The sequence below is a fragment of the Ranitomeya variabilis genome, chromosome 5, assembly GCF_051348905.1.
Source record: "Ranitomeya variabilis isolate aRanVar5 chromosome 5, aRanVar5.hap1, whole genome shotgun sequence".
Classification (NCBI taxonomy): domain Eukaryota; kingdom Metazoa; phylum Chordata; class Amphibia; order Anura; family Dendrobatidae; genus Ranitomeya; species Ranitomeya variabilis.
In genome coordinates, this window is record NC_135236.1 from 339,050,350 (window position 1) to 339,067,447 (window position 17,098).

A 17,098-nucleotide genomic window follows, 5' to 3' on the forward strand; every position below is an offset into this window, starting at 1 on the left:
AAATAGTGTCTTTTTTTCGGTGATTTAAGGGCGGTTTCATGCCAAAAATTGTTGGGCATACAAATTTATTTGGGCCACCATGAGGTTTATAATATCCTCACAGAAAAAGACTTTGAAAAAGTCTATTTCTGTGAGGTCTGTGGTGTCAAATTTGATTCCTGATTGTGCTACAAAATCAGAAATCAGTGACTCATAATCTTCGAGGGGGTAAGGTCCTTATGGGGTTAGTAACGGTGGGAGCTGGTTCATTTTCTGTCCTGGGGCATCTGCGTGGTTCAGCATCACATGAGGAAGGGGAGGAAGAAGAAAAATAAAGAAAGGTGGGATCCTCTCCCTCACTTTAAGTGTCAGAGGCAAGGAAGGTGTATGCCTCCTCCGAGGAATACTGTGATTGGGACGAGTGGGACATTTTTTCAACATGTGGTGGTTGTGTGTGTACCAAATTTTATTCAGGTGTGTGTGTGAATACTTGGTGTACACTTTTTTTTTAACTTAAATAAGGAAAAAAATGAAGAACATAATCTAGAAAGAAAAAGCTAAATATAAAAAATATATAAAATTTGGTAAAATAGAAAACAAAAAAAAAGCAAAAACCAGAGGCCGATCACAATTTTTTTCCACGCTATCTAACAATAAGCCTGACTCGATACAGTAAAAAATACTGTAGTAGATGCCGATTACTACAGTATATTTTTACTGTCCCTAATCTATTCCTATCAACTAATAACTAAATTATGTATTTAAATCTTTTTTCACATACAAAAATAACAAAACAACCAGAGGCTGATCAGTGATGTTTGTCAGTGAACAGCACTCGACGGCTGCAGGATTCAGGCACAGATGTGGTGCAAAAAAGGGATGAAAAAGAATGTGCGTCTGTTCATTGGCTTGGAGGCTGTCGGACGCATACACCAAGTGGTGCAACAAAGGGTGGGATCGACAAGGACAAAAAATGTCCTTGAAAATAGCGAGCACGCATGCAGATTGATGACTTGCATCACTGATCAGTGCTCAGTGGCTGCAGGATGCACAAAAAATAAAAAAAATACCAAAAATCGAGAGATCAAGTACTAATCAGCGCTGAGTGGCAGAAGGTGGGGTTGGGGAGGTGTAAAAGGGGGAAAGAGGGGAGAGGGGGATAGGGGTGGATTAGGAAAGATCAGTAATCAGGAATGGATCAGGGAAGGATCAGGAACGTCTTCTTTCTTCTTCAGCAGCAGTACCAGCAAAAGTGATGACACAGGCTTGAAAAAGTCTGTGGCACCACAAGGCCCAGAACAGCACTACAGAATGACACAGTACAGGGTGGTCACTGTGGTGTCAGGTCGCATCTGTGCACTCTAATTGGTGTTATCATCTGATCATACCAATCAGAGCAGAGGTAGCCCTGGTGACGCCGTGGTTTCTAGGTTCCAGGCTATGTTCGGTGCTCTACCGATTGTAGGCTGGACATTAGTGTTTCAGATAATTTCAATACCTGAAACACTGAAAACACTGATTGGCTGTTTGGTTTGAACAGCCAATCACAGTGATTGTAGTTGTTGGGGGGCATCGCCACCCCCTTGGGGCGATGACTCCAGGTGCCCTGCTGCAAAATTTAGCAGTCACCAGGCAGGTTATTTAAGCTATTAACCTCCAGATTAACCCCAAATCTGCAGGTTAACAGTGTTTTTTTTCTGGTGACAGGTTCCCTTTAAATAAAACGTTAGTAATTTCAAAACAGCATAATGAATTTGCCTTACCTAACTGTACAAATGAGGCAATAGCAGTGTACACAGGCTTAGACAGCACTGTACTCATGATTACACTGTCTTGTGATGAATTGAATACTTCACCTCTAAAATAAGGCTACTTTCACATTTGCGGTTAAGTCCGCAGCATATAGTCCGCAACCGCAAACGCATGCAAAAACGCATGCAAACGTCTGATAATGCAGCGTTTTTTATCCGCATCAGCTTACGCATGATGGTAAAAATAACACAGCGCTTGCATGCGTTTTTACATGTGTTTGCGCTTTTTATGCGCATGCGTTTGATATTTCCAGGAGGGTGTGTCTTTAATGGGCATGAGCAGTCCGAAGTACGCAAGCGCATCAAACGCATGCGTACGCAAAGACATGTGTACGCATGCGTTCCCATAGATAGTAATGCGTTTTTTTTGCCGCATTCCTTGCGCTAACAACCGCATACGTTTCTAGGCAGAAAATTGACGCCTCTAAAATTACTACATGTTGCTTTTACTGCGCCAAACCGCAGACGACGAAATGACGCATGCGTCGTCAAACGCGGCAAAACGCAACCGATCGCAGTCACATGCGCCCCTAATGTTAAATATAGGAAAACACAACGCATGCAGATAAGAAACGCTGCGGACACAACCGCAAATGTGAAACGGGCCTAACACATTTTTTATTAAAAATACTGACGTAGCTCATAAACTGTTAAGATGAGTTCTTTCTTATTACAGTCGGTCTTGGCTGCCATAGTTATATCTAATCTTAAGGGGATGTTCTGGCAAGTGTCTGATATTCCTAAATTATGGAGACAAAACAAGTGGGATACGGTAAGTTCCTATTGTATTAACGCTCTCCTGTTATCTCAGAGCATTGTTTTTCCTTTAAATTACTTTGGTAGTTATATCTTTATTGACAACTGTCCTTGACTAACATACATGAATACATGTGAAACACTTTAGGGGTCAGGATCCTCTCATGTAGTTCTTACTAGAGAACTTGATGCAAACCTAGCAGTGGGATCACTTCAGTAAGGGGCTGTAAAGAGGCCCACGGTAGCCCTTGTGGCTTTGTACTATGGAGCTACGAACATTCTCTATGCCATATAACATCTGTCTGGCACCCATTACTGCTATTAGGCGTAAATAGCCTTATAATACTAGGTGCAAGAATTTCTAAATTTGGTTGTTTTATTCATAGAAAGTCCAGCAATAAATCATTTTGTATGTTCCGCCACAATGAATAGTCTACATACTGCATAGAGATACAGTTAAGACCCCTTAGATTTCTAAAGGCATCGTCTCATCACTTCCAATTTGATGGTTGACCTAGATGATGGATCAGTAACGTGGCAGCTTGCGTGAGCCTATACATTCTCATACTTATCAGAAAATGACAGCTAGAGATGCCTAGTTGGTTTTGTGCACATAGGTTGATACTGTGAATTCTTTATTACATGGTGTGACTGGCATAGAGAAACCAATTAACACAAAGATTATTTATACACGTTTCTTTCCAGGCAATCTGGCTTTTCACATTTTTTGCATCTTTACTTTTGGACATTGATTTGGGATTACTGGCTGGCATCCTGTTTGGACTTTTTACTGTTATTCTGCGTATTCAGTAGTGAGTATGACAGTTTCTGCTATTGTCAAAGTACAGAGCGAAGAGCAGCATATACAAAATGAAAAAAATAAAAAAAATATGACTTCTTTGTATAGAAGAGAAGAAAGAAAAGAGAGAAAAAGAGAGAAATAGAAAAAAAAGATATTATTATTTATTTTACTCACTTATATAGCATAATTTATTCCACAGCAATTTACAGTCACTGTCCCCATTGGGGCTCACAATATAAATTCCCTATCAGTATGTCTTTGGAGTGTGGAAGAAAACCAGAGAGAACCCGGAGGAAATCCACAAAAACACGGGGAGAACATACAAACTCCCTGCAGATGCTGTCCTTGGTGGGATTTGAACCCAGGACTCCAGCGCTGCAAGTGCTAACCACTGAGCCACCGTGCTGCCACATCATTATTTCTCAATTACTTTTGTGATCTGTAACAGCAGATTGCAAACATTTCTTTTTTTACTGGCCATGTGCAGGTAATATTCATGCTGTCTTAGTATTGCATTTGGCCGCTCTTTATTACGGAGACAGTTCCTTCTCTATCCTCAACAAAAACCAACATGGTGACCCTTTACTCGTCAATGGGGGAAAAGCACAAAACTGTAGTATATCTCTTAAAAAATCATTGTTGGTGTACAAATAATTACCAGTGCACAAAAGAAAATGTACCTTTAGAATATGACTTATTGTTTACATCAAATTTTTACATTGAACATTCTTAATACTTAATGGAAATGTTTGAAATCTTGCAGTTTTCACGCTGACGACTAACCCACATTATAGGATGACACTTCTGTTCTGTAGGCTATTATATAGCCACCTCATTATTATCACAGGCAGACTGACAAGGTAACATCTCTATTAGAATATAAAGCTGGAGGCAAATAACAGAGGACCCCAGACTGACCATATGTGGTGGTCATAGCTTTCCTCTACATCTTCACTGCACATTGACTTTAGTAAAGGCACAGAGCATGCCTAGGACATGACACCAATGGCCAGCCATCTGTCTACTACATTCATGTGGCTGCAGCATATCTCCTTATTCTGTTCACAGGGAAAAACAACAGCTCAGATAAGATAACTGCCCCCCATAACGATAACTATCAACAGTCAAAAAATAAAAACAGATTAAAAAATACACACTTCAGTATCTGTTTTTTTGATGATGCATTCCGGTTTAATAAAACAAATGCATGTTAAATGATGCTGTCAAATACTGACATCGGCATTTAACAGGTTAACAGCCACGGGTGGATCACGATTCCTCCCACGGCTGTTAGGGGAACTTATCAGCTGATCAAATCAGCTGATGTGTGCCAGAAAAGATACAGGTCAGCGCCGGAGCCTGCATCAAAGGGGGAGACACAACACGCACCGTATGTTGTGAAGGGGTTAAGTATTATGAAAATGTAAAATATCTATAATAAAGTAATAATAGTAATAATATATTCTAGTATATTAATAGTAATAGTATTAATAATAATAGTAGTACATTGGCACAATATATAGCATTGCTGTGGTATTGTTTTGGTTGTTAAAGAGAACTTATCACGTCCACATTCGCTATTAACCTGCAGATATGGGGTTAATCTAAGGAGGAAATATTCCTTCTAGCTTTCATAGAGAAGCGGCTGACAAAACTTCAGTCACTGCTCAGTAGACAGTGAGTGGTGACTGTGACCACGTTCCTGGCACTTAACTGAAAGCCGGCTGTGCAGTGTATCAGTGCAGTTCTGGCTGTCAGTCAATGTGCCAGCAAGTGGTTACAGCTGCCATCTACTATGTAATAAGCAGTGATTGAAGCCGCCCCGAAACACATCTATAATTGACAGCCAGAGGCTGCCGGGAGGAATAAAGTTAATTTTCTCCCTGCTTTTATTGCTTTTGCCGCACAGTTTTAGAACGCCATTAACTTGAAGATTAACATCAAATCTGCGGGGTAATAGTGTTTGGGTACATGACAGGTTCCCTTTAAAATATCCAATTTTGTTTCTCTTTTTCAGTCCATCATACAGTTCTGTTGGAAACATTCCTGGTACGGATATTTACAAAGATATCCAGAACTACAGAAATGTATGTAGAAAATGCATTTTAATTTTATCCCTTATTAACATATAGAAACGTATTGAAATGAATGCATAGTGTTATTCCTATTTACATTATTTGGTTTAAAACATTAGGCAGAGTTTGCCCATGGTCTGGACCAATGGTTACCAGCAAAAATGCATTTCAGGGAAACCACAGTACATCTCTCTGTATAATGATGTTGTCTCTAGATCTTTTTCAAGCCTGTGTAAGTTTAGGGCATTTGTCTTAAGCGTTAAAATGTTGGTGGACTCAAGTACATAGGAATTTAAGTGGGCTTGAGAGATGTTCTATTCGGCAGCCAATGTAGGGTGGCACCTTAAAGAGAATCTGACACTGGCACACTCTTATGGAGATATCTTTGGCTGGTTGACACTGCTTTTAGAGCAGGGGTGGGATAGCCTTTTATGTCAAAGGCTATTTGGATAATTGTAACATAATTTGGGGACCATGCAAAATTATCAACTTAAAAATGATCCTGCTATATTAGGTCAAACATTTAATTAACTATAAATAGCTAAGGTGTGCAATAGGCCGCACCGTATACAAACCCTCAGGGCTGACAATACAAAAATAGCTATGGAGGATATCCCACTACATAAAACATAACCTTTAATATAAACAAGTTAAAATCTTGGATCCCAACAAAACAACACATAGACCAAAGAAAACGTGCTCAGGTGAACCAGTGCTCAAGATAAAAAATTGGATCAGTCTTACCAATCTGGACGGACGTATTAGTAATTTGCCTCTCAAACTCCAAGAGTTGAGAGTGGTGGTCCCCAAGTCAAGGGCATAGGGTGGGGGTGGGGATGTTTCCACTATCTTCCCTGTAACACCCTTGTAGAGCTCCTGTCCTGACAAGGACAGGCCCTGAGTAAGCCCTACTATGGACACCCACCAACCAGCATATGAACCCAAAAATGTATCTCTTCTCCCAACGCGTTTCAACTCCAGTATAGGAGAATCATCAGGGGAGTTCCCAAAATGAGTAGATGCCAATGGGCACAATTGCAGGAACAGAGTCCGTATAAGTCCGTATCGTGTGGGTCCCGCAGTAGCTAGGCACCCAAAAACCGGTAGGGCTAGCTGTGTATGCAGCTTAAGGTAAGTCCTCAGTGTCGTCCCACAAATGACCTCCTATTTATAAAATGCCCGAAGTCATGAGGATATCCCCCACCCATCTATGACGCTATACCTGTAGTCCGCCATAGGGGGTCGCCGGATATGGATCCACCGCGCAGAGCGACAAGTGTGTCGCCGGGCCACCATAATGCTCAGACCGCTGGAGCGCACGCCACTGGAAGTATTGACGCCATTTTGAATGCGTCACTTTCGCCGCCCACCATATGCAAGGAGTCCTGCGTGTGGCTAAGCACTGGAAGTATCGGCACCATTTTGTGTGCGCCAGTATCGTGGAAATACATAATATAACCAGCGCAAGGCATACAGCCCTATGCACTGTTGGCACCAATGCCTTATTCCGCCCACAATCTACAAGACATACTGCCCGTGACTAAGCACCGGAGGTATCGGCGCTGTATTGTGTGTGCCAGTCTCGTAGCCATGTAGAGTATAACCAGTGCAAGGCAGACCTGTATGTTAATAGCACCAATGCCTTATTAGCCACATTGTGTCCCAAAATGATGGACATGTGGCCCTGGGTGACCAAGGTTCAAGGGAACAATAATGGATAATATAGTCACAACTCCGGGCATCATAATGGCACGCAATTATATAATCAAATACACAGTGCCTAACAGCGCAATAGTGTAAAAATAAGGTATTGGTGCCCACAGCGCATAGGGCTGTATGCCTTGCGCTGGTTATATTATGTACGGCCACAATACTGGATATACATCACACAGGATATACTGAGACTCTCTACTCATCTGCTACTATATTCAAGCTCTACATTCATCATGTAGAAGGCTCTGCAACTTTTGCATACATCAAAGTTGAGACGCTGTGGCTGCTGTATACATACCATGTGTCATGGCTCAGTTTCAGGACTCGATCCGGGGACCCATTGCTTTGTAGTCAGTTTCTCTGTCAGCTGAGATATTGCCTTACCTTTCCTGTCCAAATGCTGATGGTTTCTATTGTCTTTGTTTTTCTTGGTTTGCTTCTCTCTAGATGTTTGTCATTTTCCAGTTTTAGTTTTCCCTATCACATTCTGGGTGTAGTTCTATATGTTCACCCTTCCCTGCACTTCCTTGCTGGCTGTATCCTTTGCTGGATGTGCATTCAGAAGTTACAGCCATCAGCTAAGGGGTTTACCTTATTTAGTAAACTCCAGTTGTATTCCTGCAGTGAGTCTGTTTGCATTTCTTCCCAGCACCTTTTCGTTTTACCGCTGTCAAGCTTCTGTGAGGTTACTTGTTCCTGTTATTTTGGTTCTCCTTAGTTTCCCCTCACTACCCAATATGCACATGTTTTAGTTTCTCACCCTGGGTTTTCGTATTTTACTTCACATTTTCCTTTTCCCTTGTTTGCAGTGTGTTGCAGCCTTCCCTCTGATTCCCCAGGAGGTACGATAAATCCCTCTTCGGACTTTTAGGGAGTTAGGTCTGAGGTGGTGTTTTAGTGGTGTGGCTAGGGCCTTTCTAGTCTGTACAGGGAACAGTTGTGTGTAGATGCAGCTTCCCCTGTGGTTTACCTTCCCTTTTTCTGTTACCCATGTGTGAGTGTGTACATGTCCATAACACCATAGGAGACACTGTGCCTGCTGTACACATTATATAGGAGACACTGAGACATCTGTATATACATCACACAGGATACACTGAGACTTCTGTATATACAGTATATCCCACAGGAGACTCTGGAACTGCTGGATATATAAAATAGGAGACACTGAGACTGCTGTATATGCATCACATAGGATACACTGAGAAGGTGCTACATATACATCACATAGGAGACACTGCGACTGCTGCATACATCACATAGGAGACACTGCAAATGCTGCACACATCAAAGGAATGTGCGCAGAGCGCACTAACTCTGTACTCATAGAACGGCACCTTCCTATGTGATGTGTATACAGCAGTAGCAGTGTATCTTATGTGATGTATACAACAGATGTCTCACTGGTTGAAGTCTGCAAATTGCCTCTTCTGAGAAAAAGAGGACTTAAACTCTACAGCGCCACCTATTGGAAGTAGCGATCCTACAAGTCACAATCAACCCTTTAACGAGTCGTGCAATATGACTTAGGATAAAAGCCAAATCAGTATCTCAATTCGCAGACACGGTGTTTCGGGCTGTTGGCCCTCGTCAGTGTGAAGCATGAGAACTGATTTGGCTAGGTGAGAGGCTCTGGACATGGGGTCTAAGGGGTATCGTTTCTCCTTATGGAGAGTGACATACCATCTCTGGCTTGTCAAGGTAAGGAGGCTTATTTGCCGTACAATGCTCCTCTAGGAATTTAAATATGCAAATTGCCTCTTCTGAGAAAAAGAGGACTTAAACTCTACAGCGCCACCTATTGGAAGTAGCGATCCTACAAGTCACAATCAACCCTTTAACGAGTCGTGCAATATGACTTAGGATAAAAGCCAAATCAGTATCTCAATTCGCAGACACGGTGTTTCGGGCTGTTGGCCCTCGTCAGTGCGAAGCATGAGAACTGATTTGGCTAGGTGAGAGGCTCTGGACATGGGGTCTAAGGGGTATCGTTTCTCCTTATGGAGAGTGACATACCATCTCTGGCTTGTCAAGGTAAGGAGGCTTATTTGCCGTACAATGCTCCTCTAGGAATTTAAATATGCAAATTGCCTCTTCTGAGAAAAAGAGGACTTAAACTCTACAGCGCCACCTATTGGAAGTAGCGATCCTACAAGTCACAATCAACCCTTTAACGAGTCGTGCAATATGACTTAGGATAAAAGCCAAATCAGTATCTCAATTCGCAGACACGGTGTTTCGGGCTGTTGGCCCTCGTCAGTGCGAAGCATGAGAACTGATTTGGCTAGGTGAGAGGCTCTGGACATGGGGTCTAAGGGGTATCGTTTCTCCTTATGGAGAGTGACATACCATCTCTGGCTTGTCAAGGTAAGGAGGCTTATTTGCCGTACAATGCTCCTCTAGGAATTTAAATATGCAAATTGCCTCTTCTGAGAAAAAGAGGACTTAAACTCTACAGCGCCACCTATTGGAAGTAGCGATCCTACAAGTCACAATCAACCCTTTAACGAGTCGTGCAATATGACTTAGGATAAAAGCCAAATCAGTATCTCAATTCGCAGACACGGTGTTTCGGGCTGTTGGCCCTCGTCAGTGCGAAGCATGAGAACTGATTTGGCTAGGTGAGAGGCTCTGGACATGGGGTCTAAGGGGTATCGTTTCTCCTTATGGAGAGTGACATACCATCTCTGGCTTGTCAAGGTAAGGAGGCTTATTTGCCGTACAATGCTCCTCTAGGAATTTAAATATGCAAATTGCCTCTTCTGAGAAAAAGAGGACTTAAACTCTACAGCGCCACCTATTGGAAGTAGCGATCCTACAAGTCACAATCAACCCTTTAACGAGTCGTGCAATATGACTTAGGATAAAAGCCAAATCAGTATCTCAATTCGCAGACACGGTGTTTCGGGCTGTTGGCCCTCGTCAGTGCGAAGCATGAGAACTGATTTGGCTAGGTGAGAGGCTCTGGACATGGGGTCTAAGGGGTATCGTTTCTCCTTATGGAGAGTGACATACCATCTCTGGCTTGTCAAGGTAAGGAGGCTTATTTGCCGTACAATGCTCCTCTAGGAATTTAAATATGCAAATTGCCTCTTCTGAGAAAAAGAGGACTTAAACTCTACAGCGCCACCTATTGGAAGTAGCGATCCTACAAGTCACAATCAACCCTTTAACGAGTCGTGCAATATGACTTAGGATAAAAGCCAAATCAGTATCTCAATTCGCAGACACGGTGTTTCGGGCTGTTGGCCCTCGTCAGTGCGAAGCATGAGAACTGATTTGGCTAGGTGAGAGGCTCTGGACATGGGGTCTAAGGGGTATCGTTTCTCCTTATGGAGAGTGACATACCATCTCTGGCTTGTCAAGGTAAGGAGGCTTATTTGCCGTACAATGCTCCTCTAGGAATTTAAATATGCAAATTACCTCTTCTGAGAAAAAGAGGACTTAAACTCTACAGCGCCATCTATTGGAAGTAGCGATCCTACAAGTCACAATCAACCCTTTAACGAGTCGTGCAATATGACTTAGGATAAAAGCCAAATCAGTATCTCAATTCGCAGACACGGTGTTTCGGGCTGTTGGCCCTCGTCAGTGCGAAGCATGAGAACTGATTTGGCTAGGTGAGAGGCTCTGGACATGGGGTCTAAGGGGTATCGTTTCTCCTTATGGAGAGTGACATACCATCTCTGGCTTGTCAAGGTAAGGAGGCTTATTTGCCGTACAATGCTCCTCTAGGAATTTAAATATGCAAATTGCCTCTTCTGAGAAAAAGAGGACTTAAACTCTACAGCGCCACCTATTGGAAGTAGCGATCCTACAAGTCACAATCAACCCTTTAACGAGTCGTGCAATATGACTTAGGATAAAAGCCAAATCAGTATCTCAATTCGCAGACACGGTGTTTCGGGCTGTTGGCCCTCGTCAGTGCGAAGCATGAGAACTGATTTGGCTAGGTGAGAGGCTCTGGACATGGGGTCTAAGGGGTATCGTTTCTCCTTATGGAGAGTGACATACCATCTCTGGCTTGTCAAGGTAAGGAGGCTTATTTGCCGTACAATGCTCCTCTAGGAATTTAAATATGCAAATTGCCTCTTCTGAGAAAAAGAGGACTTAAACTCTACAGCGCCACCTATTGGAAGTAGCGATCCTACAAGTCACAATCAACCCTTTAACGAGTCGTGCAATATGACTTAGGATAAAAGCCAAATCAGTATCTCAATTCGCAGACACGGTGTTTCGGGCTGTTGGCCCTCGTCAGTGCGAAGCATGAGAACTGATTTGGCTAGGTGAGAGGCTCTGGACATGGGGTCTAAGGGGTATCGTTTCTCCTTATGGAGAGTGACATACCATCTCTGGCTTGTCAAGGTAAGGAGGCTTATTTGCCGTACAATGCTCCTCTAGGAATTTAAATATGCAAATTGCCTCTTCTGAGAAAAAGAGGACTTAAACTCTACAGCGCCACCTATTGGAAGTAGCGATCCTACAAGTCACAATCAACCCTTTAACGAGTCGTGCAATATGACTTAGGATAAAAGCCAAATCAGTATCTCAATTCGCAGACACGGTGTTTCGGGCTGTTGGCCCTCGTCAGTGCGAAGCATGAGAACTGATTTGGCTAGGTGAGAGGCTCTGGACATGGGGTCTAAGGGGTATCGTTTCTCCTTATGGAGAGTGACATACCATCTCTGGCTTGTCAAGGTAAGGAGGCTTATTTGCCGTACAATGCTCCTCTAGGAATTTAAATATGCAAATTGCCTCTTCTGAGAAAAAGAGGACTTAAACTCTACAGCGCCACCTATTGGAAGTAGCGATCCTACAAGTCACAATCAACCCTTTAACGAGTCGTGCAATATGACTTAGGATAAAAGCCAAATCAGTATCTCAATTCGCAGACACGGTGTTTCGGGCTGTTGGCCCTCGTCAGTGCGAAGCATGAGAACTGATTTGGCTAGGTGAGAGGCTCTGGACATGGGGTCTAAGGGGTATCGTTTCTCCTTATGGAGAGTGACATACCATCTCTGGCTTGTCAAGGTAAGGAGGCTTATTTGCCGTACAATGTTTTATGAGCTGTGATGAATTTTCCACATTAAGGAGTCATGGATTGAAATATTCAACTTTGTTCAGTACAACTTACTGCTGCGAGCAGCTCTTTTCAAAATTAAATATCACAAAAAGTCAACTGTGCTCCAGACCAACTGACACAAACTTGTAAAAGGAGTTGTGGGTAGCATCATTAATACCTCCAATAATCACATGCCTCATCAAAGAGTCAAAGAGAACCAGTTCCAGCCATCACATTAGGGGTGAGTTATTTAAAGAGGTGGTCCAAAAGTCAAATAAATTTTAGTCTAAATCCCCATCTATTCAGTGCCATAATCCAAAATAATTTCTAATATGCTTGCATTCAAAATTCCCTACTACGCTGTGCTAACTGCTATTGGATTTTTTTTCCCCATACTTCTTCTTTGACACTTTTTTGAGAATCCCAGTACATGCGAAGCATCATCAGTGCATTATTAGAGGAGGGAGGGTCATTGTATGGTGTGCACAATCACAGCACGTACTCTGTGTATCAGTATTAACAAGCTGGCAACAGGGCAGTGCGCACGGTCAGTGCCCATTGCCAGGATACCAAGCGTTCAGAGACAAGTGCAGCCCCCCGCAAGTGACAGTGTGTGCTGCTCTGTTGCCGGCTCGTTACTATTGATCTGAGCCAGCATCACAAAGCGCAGTGTCATTGTGCACATCACACAATAAAGGCATGCAGGGACCAGCTCAGCCCTTGAAACAAGTATCCTTGATGACACTTAATTTCAGGGTGGGGGCACAGGCTGTGGCAGTGACCACAGCCTCTGCCCCCTGCTCTGATGACACTTTGTGTATACTGGGATTCTAAAACAAAGCGTCATCACACAATAGGGGAAAAAAGTACAATTACAGTAAGGAATTTTTAATACGAGCATATTAAAAATTAGTTTAGATTACGGTATTAGTTTAGCTTTACCTTCGGACCACCCCTTTATACGTCTTACCAAAAATAGCAGGATCATTTTTAACTTTTTAAGTTGATAATTTTGTATGACCCGCAAATTATGCTAGAACTATCCAAACGACCTTTGGCAGAAAAAAAAGATTTCCTGCCCCTGTAATAAAATATAGCAGTTATATGTTTATACAAGTATTTTGTTTTTCAAAGGTTGATGAACCAGAAGGAATTAAAATAATCCGATTCTCTAGTCCTATATTCTACGGCAACGTCGAAAGTCTGAAAGATGGCATTAAGTCAGTTGTGAGTATGTTTATATCAAAAGCACAAATATACCAATAATGGCATATTTTACACAAAATGCATTAATAATAAACCTAGTGCATGTGGATTTTTCAGATTTTTGTCATTTTTTGCTATTATATTGTGAAAGCAATTTACATATCTTATAATCATTTTACACAGGTTGGGTTTGATGCTGTTCGAGTTTTTAACAAAAGAACAAAGACACAACGAAAGATAAATAAACTTCTCAAGAAAAAGCTTTCAGTGGCAAATGAGGTAAACCATGACCTAGTGACAAAGTTTATAGAATAAATCTATATGCGTTTATAATCAGTAAAACTAATGGCCCCTTTAGAGGAGTCAGTTCAGGCTGTTAATCATCTGCTGTTTGGCTTTGTACAAGTTCTTCTCACTAAATTAGAATATCATCAAAAAGTTAATTTATTTCCATTCTTGAATACAAAAAAAATGAAACTCATATATTATATAGAGTAATTACAAACAGAGTGATATATTTCAAGTGTTTATTTCTATTACTGATGATGATTATGGCCTACAGCCAATGGAAACTCAAAAGTGATTATCTCAGTAAATTAGAATAATTATCAAAAAACACCTGCACAGGCTTCCTAAGCATTTAAAAATGTCACTTAGGGTACCGTTACACAAAACGATTTACCAACGATCACGACCAGCGGTACGACCTGGCCGTGATCGTTGGTAAGTCGTTGTGTGGTCGCTGGGGAGCTGTCACACAGACAGCTCTCCAGCGACCAACGATGCCGAAGTCCCCGGGTAACCAGGGTAAACATCGGGTTACTAAGCGCAGGGCCGCGCTTAGTAACCCGATGTTTACCCTGGTTACCAGCGTAAACGTAAAATAAAAAAAACACATACTCACATTCTGGTGCCCGGCGTTCGCTTCCCTGCACTCCTCCTGCATCCTGTGTAAGCGCCGGCCAAAGCAGAGCGGTGACGTCACCGCTGTGCTCGGCTTTCACTTTACGGCCGGCGCTCACAGTCAGTGCAGGGAAGCAGACGGCCAGGGACCTGACGGACACCGGAATGTAAGTATGTACTGTTTATTTTATTTTTTTACATTTACGATGGTAACCAGGGTAAACATCGGGTTACTAAGCGCGGCCCTGCACTTAGTAACCCGATGTTTACCCTGGTTACAAGCGAACGCATCGCTGGATCGGTGTCACACACACCGATCCAACGATGACAGTGGGAGATCCAGCGACGAAATAAAGTTTCAAACGATCTGCTACGACATACGATTCTCAGCGAGGTCCCTGATCGCCACTGCGTGTCAGACACAGCGATATCGTATGGATATCGCTGGAACGTCACGGATCGTACCGTCGTAGCGATCAAAGTGCCAATGTGAGACGGTACCCTTAGTCTGTTTCAGAAGGCTCTACAATCATGGGGAAGACTGCTGACTTGACAGATGTCCAGAAGGCAGTCATTGACACACTCCACAAGGAGGGTAAGCCACAAATGGTCATTGCTAAAAAAGCTGGCTGTTCACAGAGTGCTGTATCCAAGCATATTAATGGAAAGTTGAGTGGAAGGAAAAAGTGTGGCAGAAAAAGGTGCACAAGCAACCGGGATAAAAACAGCCTTGAAAGGATTAAGAAAAGGCCATTCAAAAATTTGGGGAGATTCACAAGGAGTGGACTGCTGCTGGAGTCATTGCTTCAAGAGCCACCACACACAGACATATCCAGGACATGGGCTACAAGTGTCGAATTCCTTGTGTCAAGGCACTCATGACCAATAGACAATGCCAGAAGTGTCTTATCTGGGCCAAGGAGAAAAAGAACTGGACTGTTGCTTAGTGGTTCAAGGTATTGTTTTTGGATGAAAGTTAATTTTGCATTTCATTTAGAAATCAAGGTCCCAGAGTCTGGAAGAAGAGTGGAGAGGCCACAATCCAAGCTGCTTGAGGTCTAGTGTGAAGTTTCCACAATCAGGGATGGTTTGGGGAGCCATGTCATCTGCTGGTGTAGGTCTATGTGTTTTATCAATATCAAAGTCAGTGCAGCCGTCTACCAGGAAATTTGAGCGCAATTCATGCTTCTCTCTGCCGACAAGCTTTTTGGAGATGTAAATTTCATTCCCCAGCAGGACTTGGCACCTGTCCATGCTGCCAAAAGTACCAATACCTGGTTTAAAAACAACAGTATCACTGTGCTTGACTGGCCAGCAAAGTCACCTGACCTTAACCCCATAGAGAATCTATGGGGTATTGTCAAGAGGAACATGAGAGACACCAGACCCAACAATGCAGATGAGCTGAAAGCTGCTATCAAAGCAACCTGGGCTTCCATAACACCTCAGCAGTGCCACAGGCTTATCGCCTCCATGCCACACCACATTGATGCAGTAATTGATGCAAAAGGAGCCCTGACCAAGTATTGAGTGCATTTACTGAACATACTGTACATTTCAGTAGGCCAACATTTCAGATTTTAAAATTATTTTTCAGGGTGGAGTTATAAAGTATTCTAATTTACTGAGATAAAGACTTTTGGGTTTTCATTGGCTGTAAGTCATAATCATCAACTTTAACAGAAATAAACACTTGAAATAGATCACTGTGTGCAATGACTCTATATAATATATGAGATTCACTTTTTGTATTGAAGAACTGAAATAAATTTACTTTTTGGTGATATTCTAATTTAGTGGGAAGCACTTGTATAAGGTGATTGATAGTCTTCTACTGACTTTTTAGACAAGTTGAGTAACATTCTGGATGATTTTTAAAGGGGTTGTGCGGTCTAGTTACTCTGTGTGACTGCAGACTTATTGAAGCCCCTGAGCACACACACTGTGGTTAATAATGCATAATCCAGGGCAGAGCTCGTCTCGTGGGCGGTGAATCCTCGCAGCGCACAATGCGTGCGCTGAGGAGATTCATAAGTCTGCAGTCACACAGTCACTGTAGACTTTTCAATTTAGATCGGACATCCGCCTTTAACATGTTCTGTGCACATAGAATATCATGTTATCAGCAGCACATTACGTGATTAGAAAAAATGTGCTGCTGATTGCAGTTTTTATGCCAGCATAAGATTCATAGCACCTGCAAGTGAACAATTGTTTTGCTATTTCGTTAGGTGAGTTCCGGCTTGTGGACAAAAGCAAGACCTCTGACATATACTCAAACACTAACAGATTCTTATAGTAGATTTTATATATTGTTTTAGAATGGGATCAAAGGCAACTCCACCAATAATGATGATGCAGAATCAGATGATGACATGGATACGTATTGTGACAGAGAAAGCAGAGAGCTCAAAGCACGTGACTTAAATATGCAAGTAGACTGGAATACAGAATTCCATGACTGTGTGTCTATCCCAGTGGTTACCATTCACAGTATAATTTTTGATTTTGGACAAGTATGCTTCCTTGATGTGGTCGCTGTGGATTGTCTGAAGGGGGTAAGTAAAATTAATGCTACCTCCTACGAAAGTTATCTGAGGGAAGTACTGTATATATGTAGTCAGGGTTCTGCACTTGTTTAAAGGTGTTGTGCGGTCAAAACCGAAAATTATGAATCCCCCAAAGGCATGCACTGTGCGCTGCTGGGATTCACCGGTTTCAGATCCATGTATGAGTTATACATACCCCTGGCCAGTGGACGTTGCCCCGCTCCCTATGCCGGAGACACCGT

The 17,098-nt window shown here is 42.5% G+C and overlaps 1 protein-coding gene across 2 annotated transcripts in view; it reads left to right on the forward strand.

Annotated features, from left to right (window-relative positions):
* Positions 1-17,098, forward strand: part of LOC143775967 (pendrin-like) — a 271,334-nt gene that overhangs the window by 223,707 nt on the left and 30,529 nt on the right. For both annotated transcript variants that reach the window (XM_077264781.1, XM_077264783.1), the window contains exons 12-17: positions 2,467-2,562; positions 3,252-3,358; positions 5,366-5,435; positions 13,333-13,425; positions 13,588-13,683; positions 16,629-16,865. In XM_077264781.1, the coding sequence (XP_077120896.1) occupies positions 2,467-2,562; positions 3,252-3,358; positions 5,366-5,435; positions 13,333-13,425; positions 13,588-13,683; positions 16,629-16,865 (699 nt within the window). The remainder of the gene's footprint in view (positions 1-2,466; positions 2,563-3,251; positions 3,359-5,365; positions 5,436-13,332; positions 13,426-13,587; positions 13,684-16,628; positions 16,866-17,098) is intronic.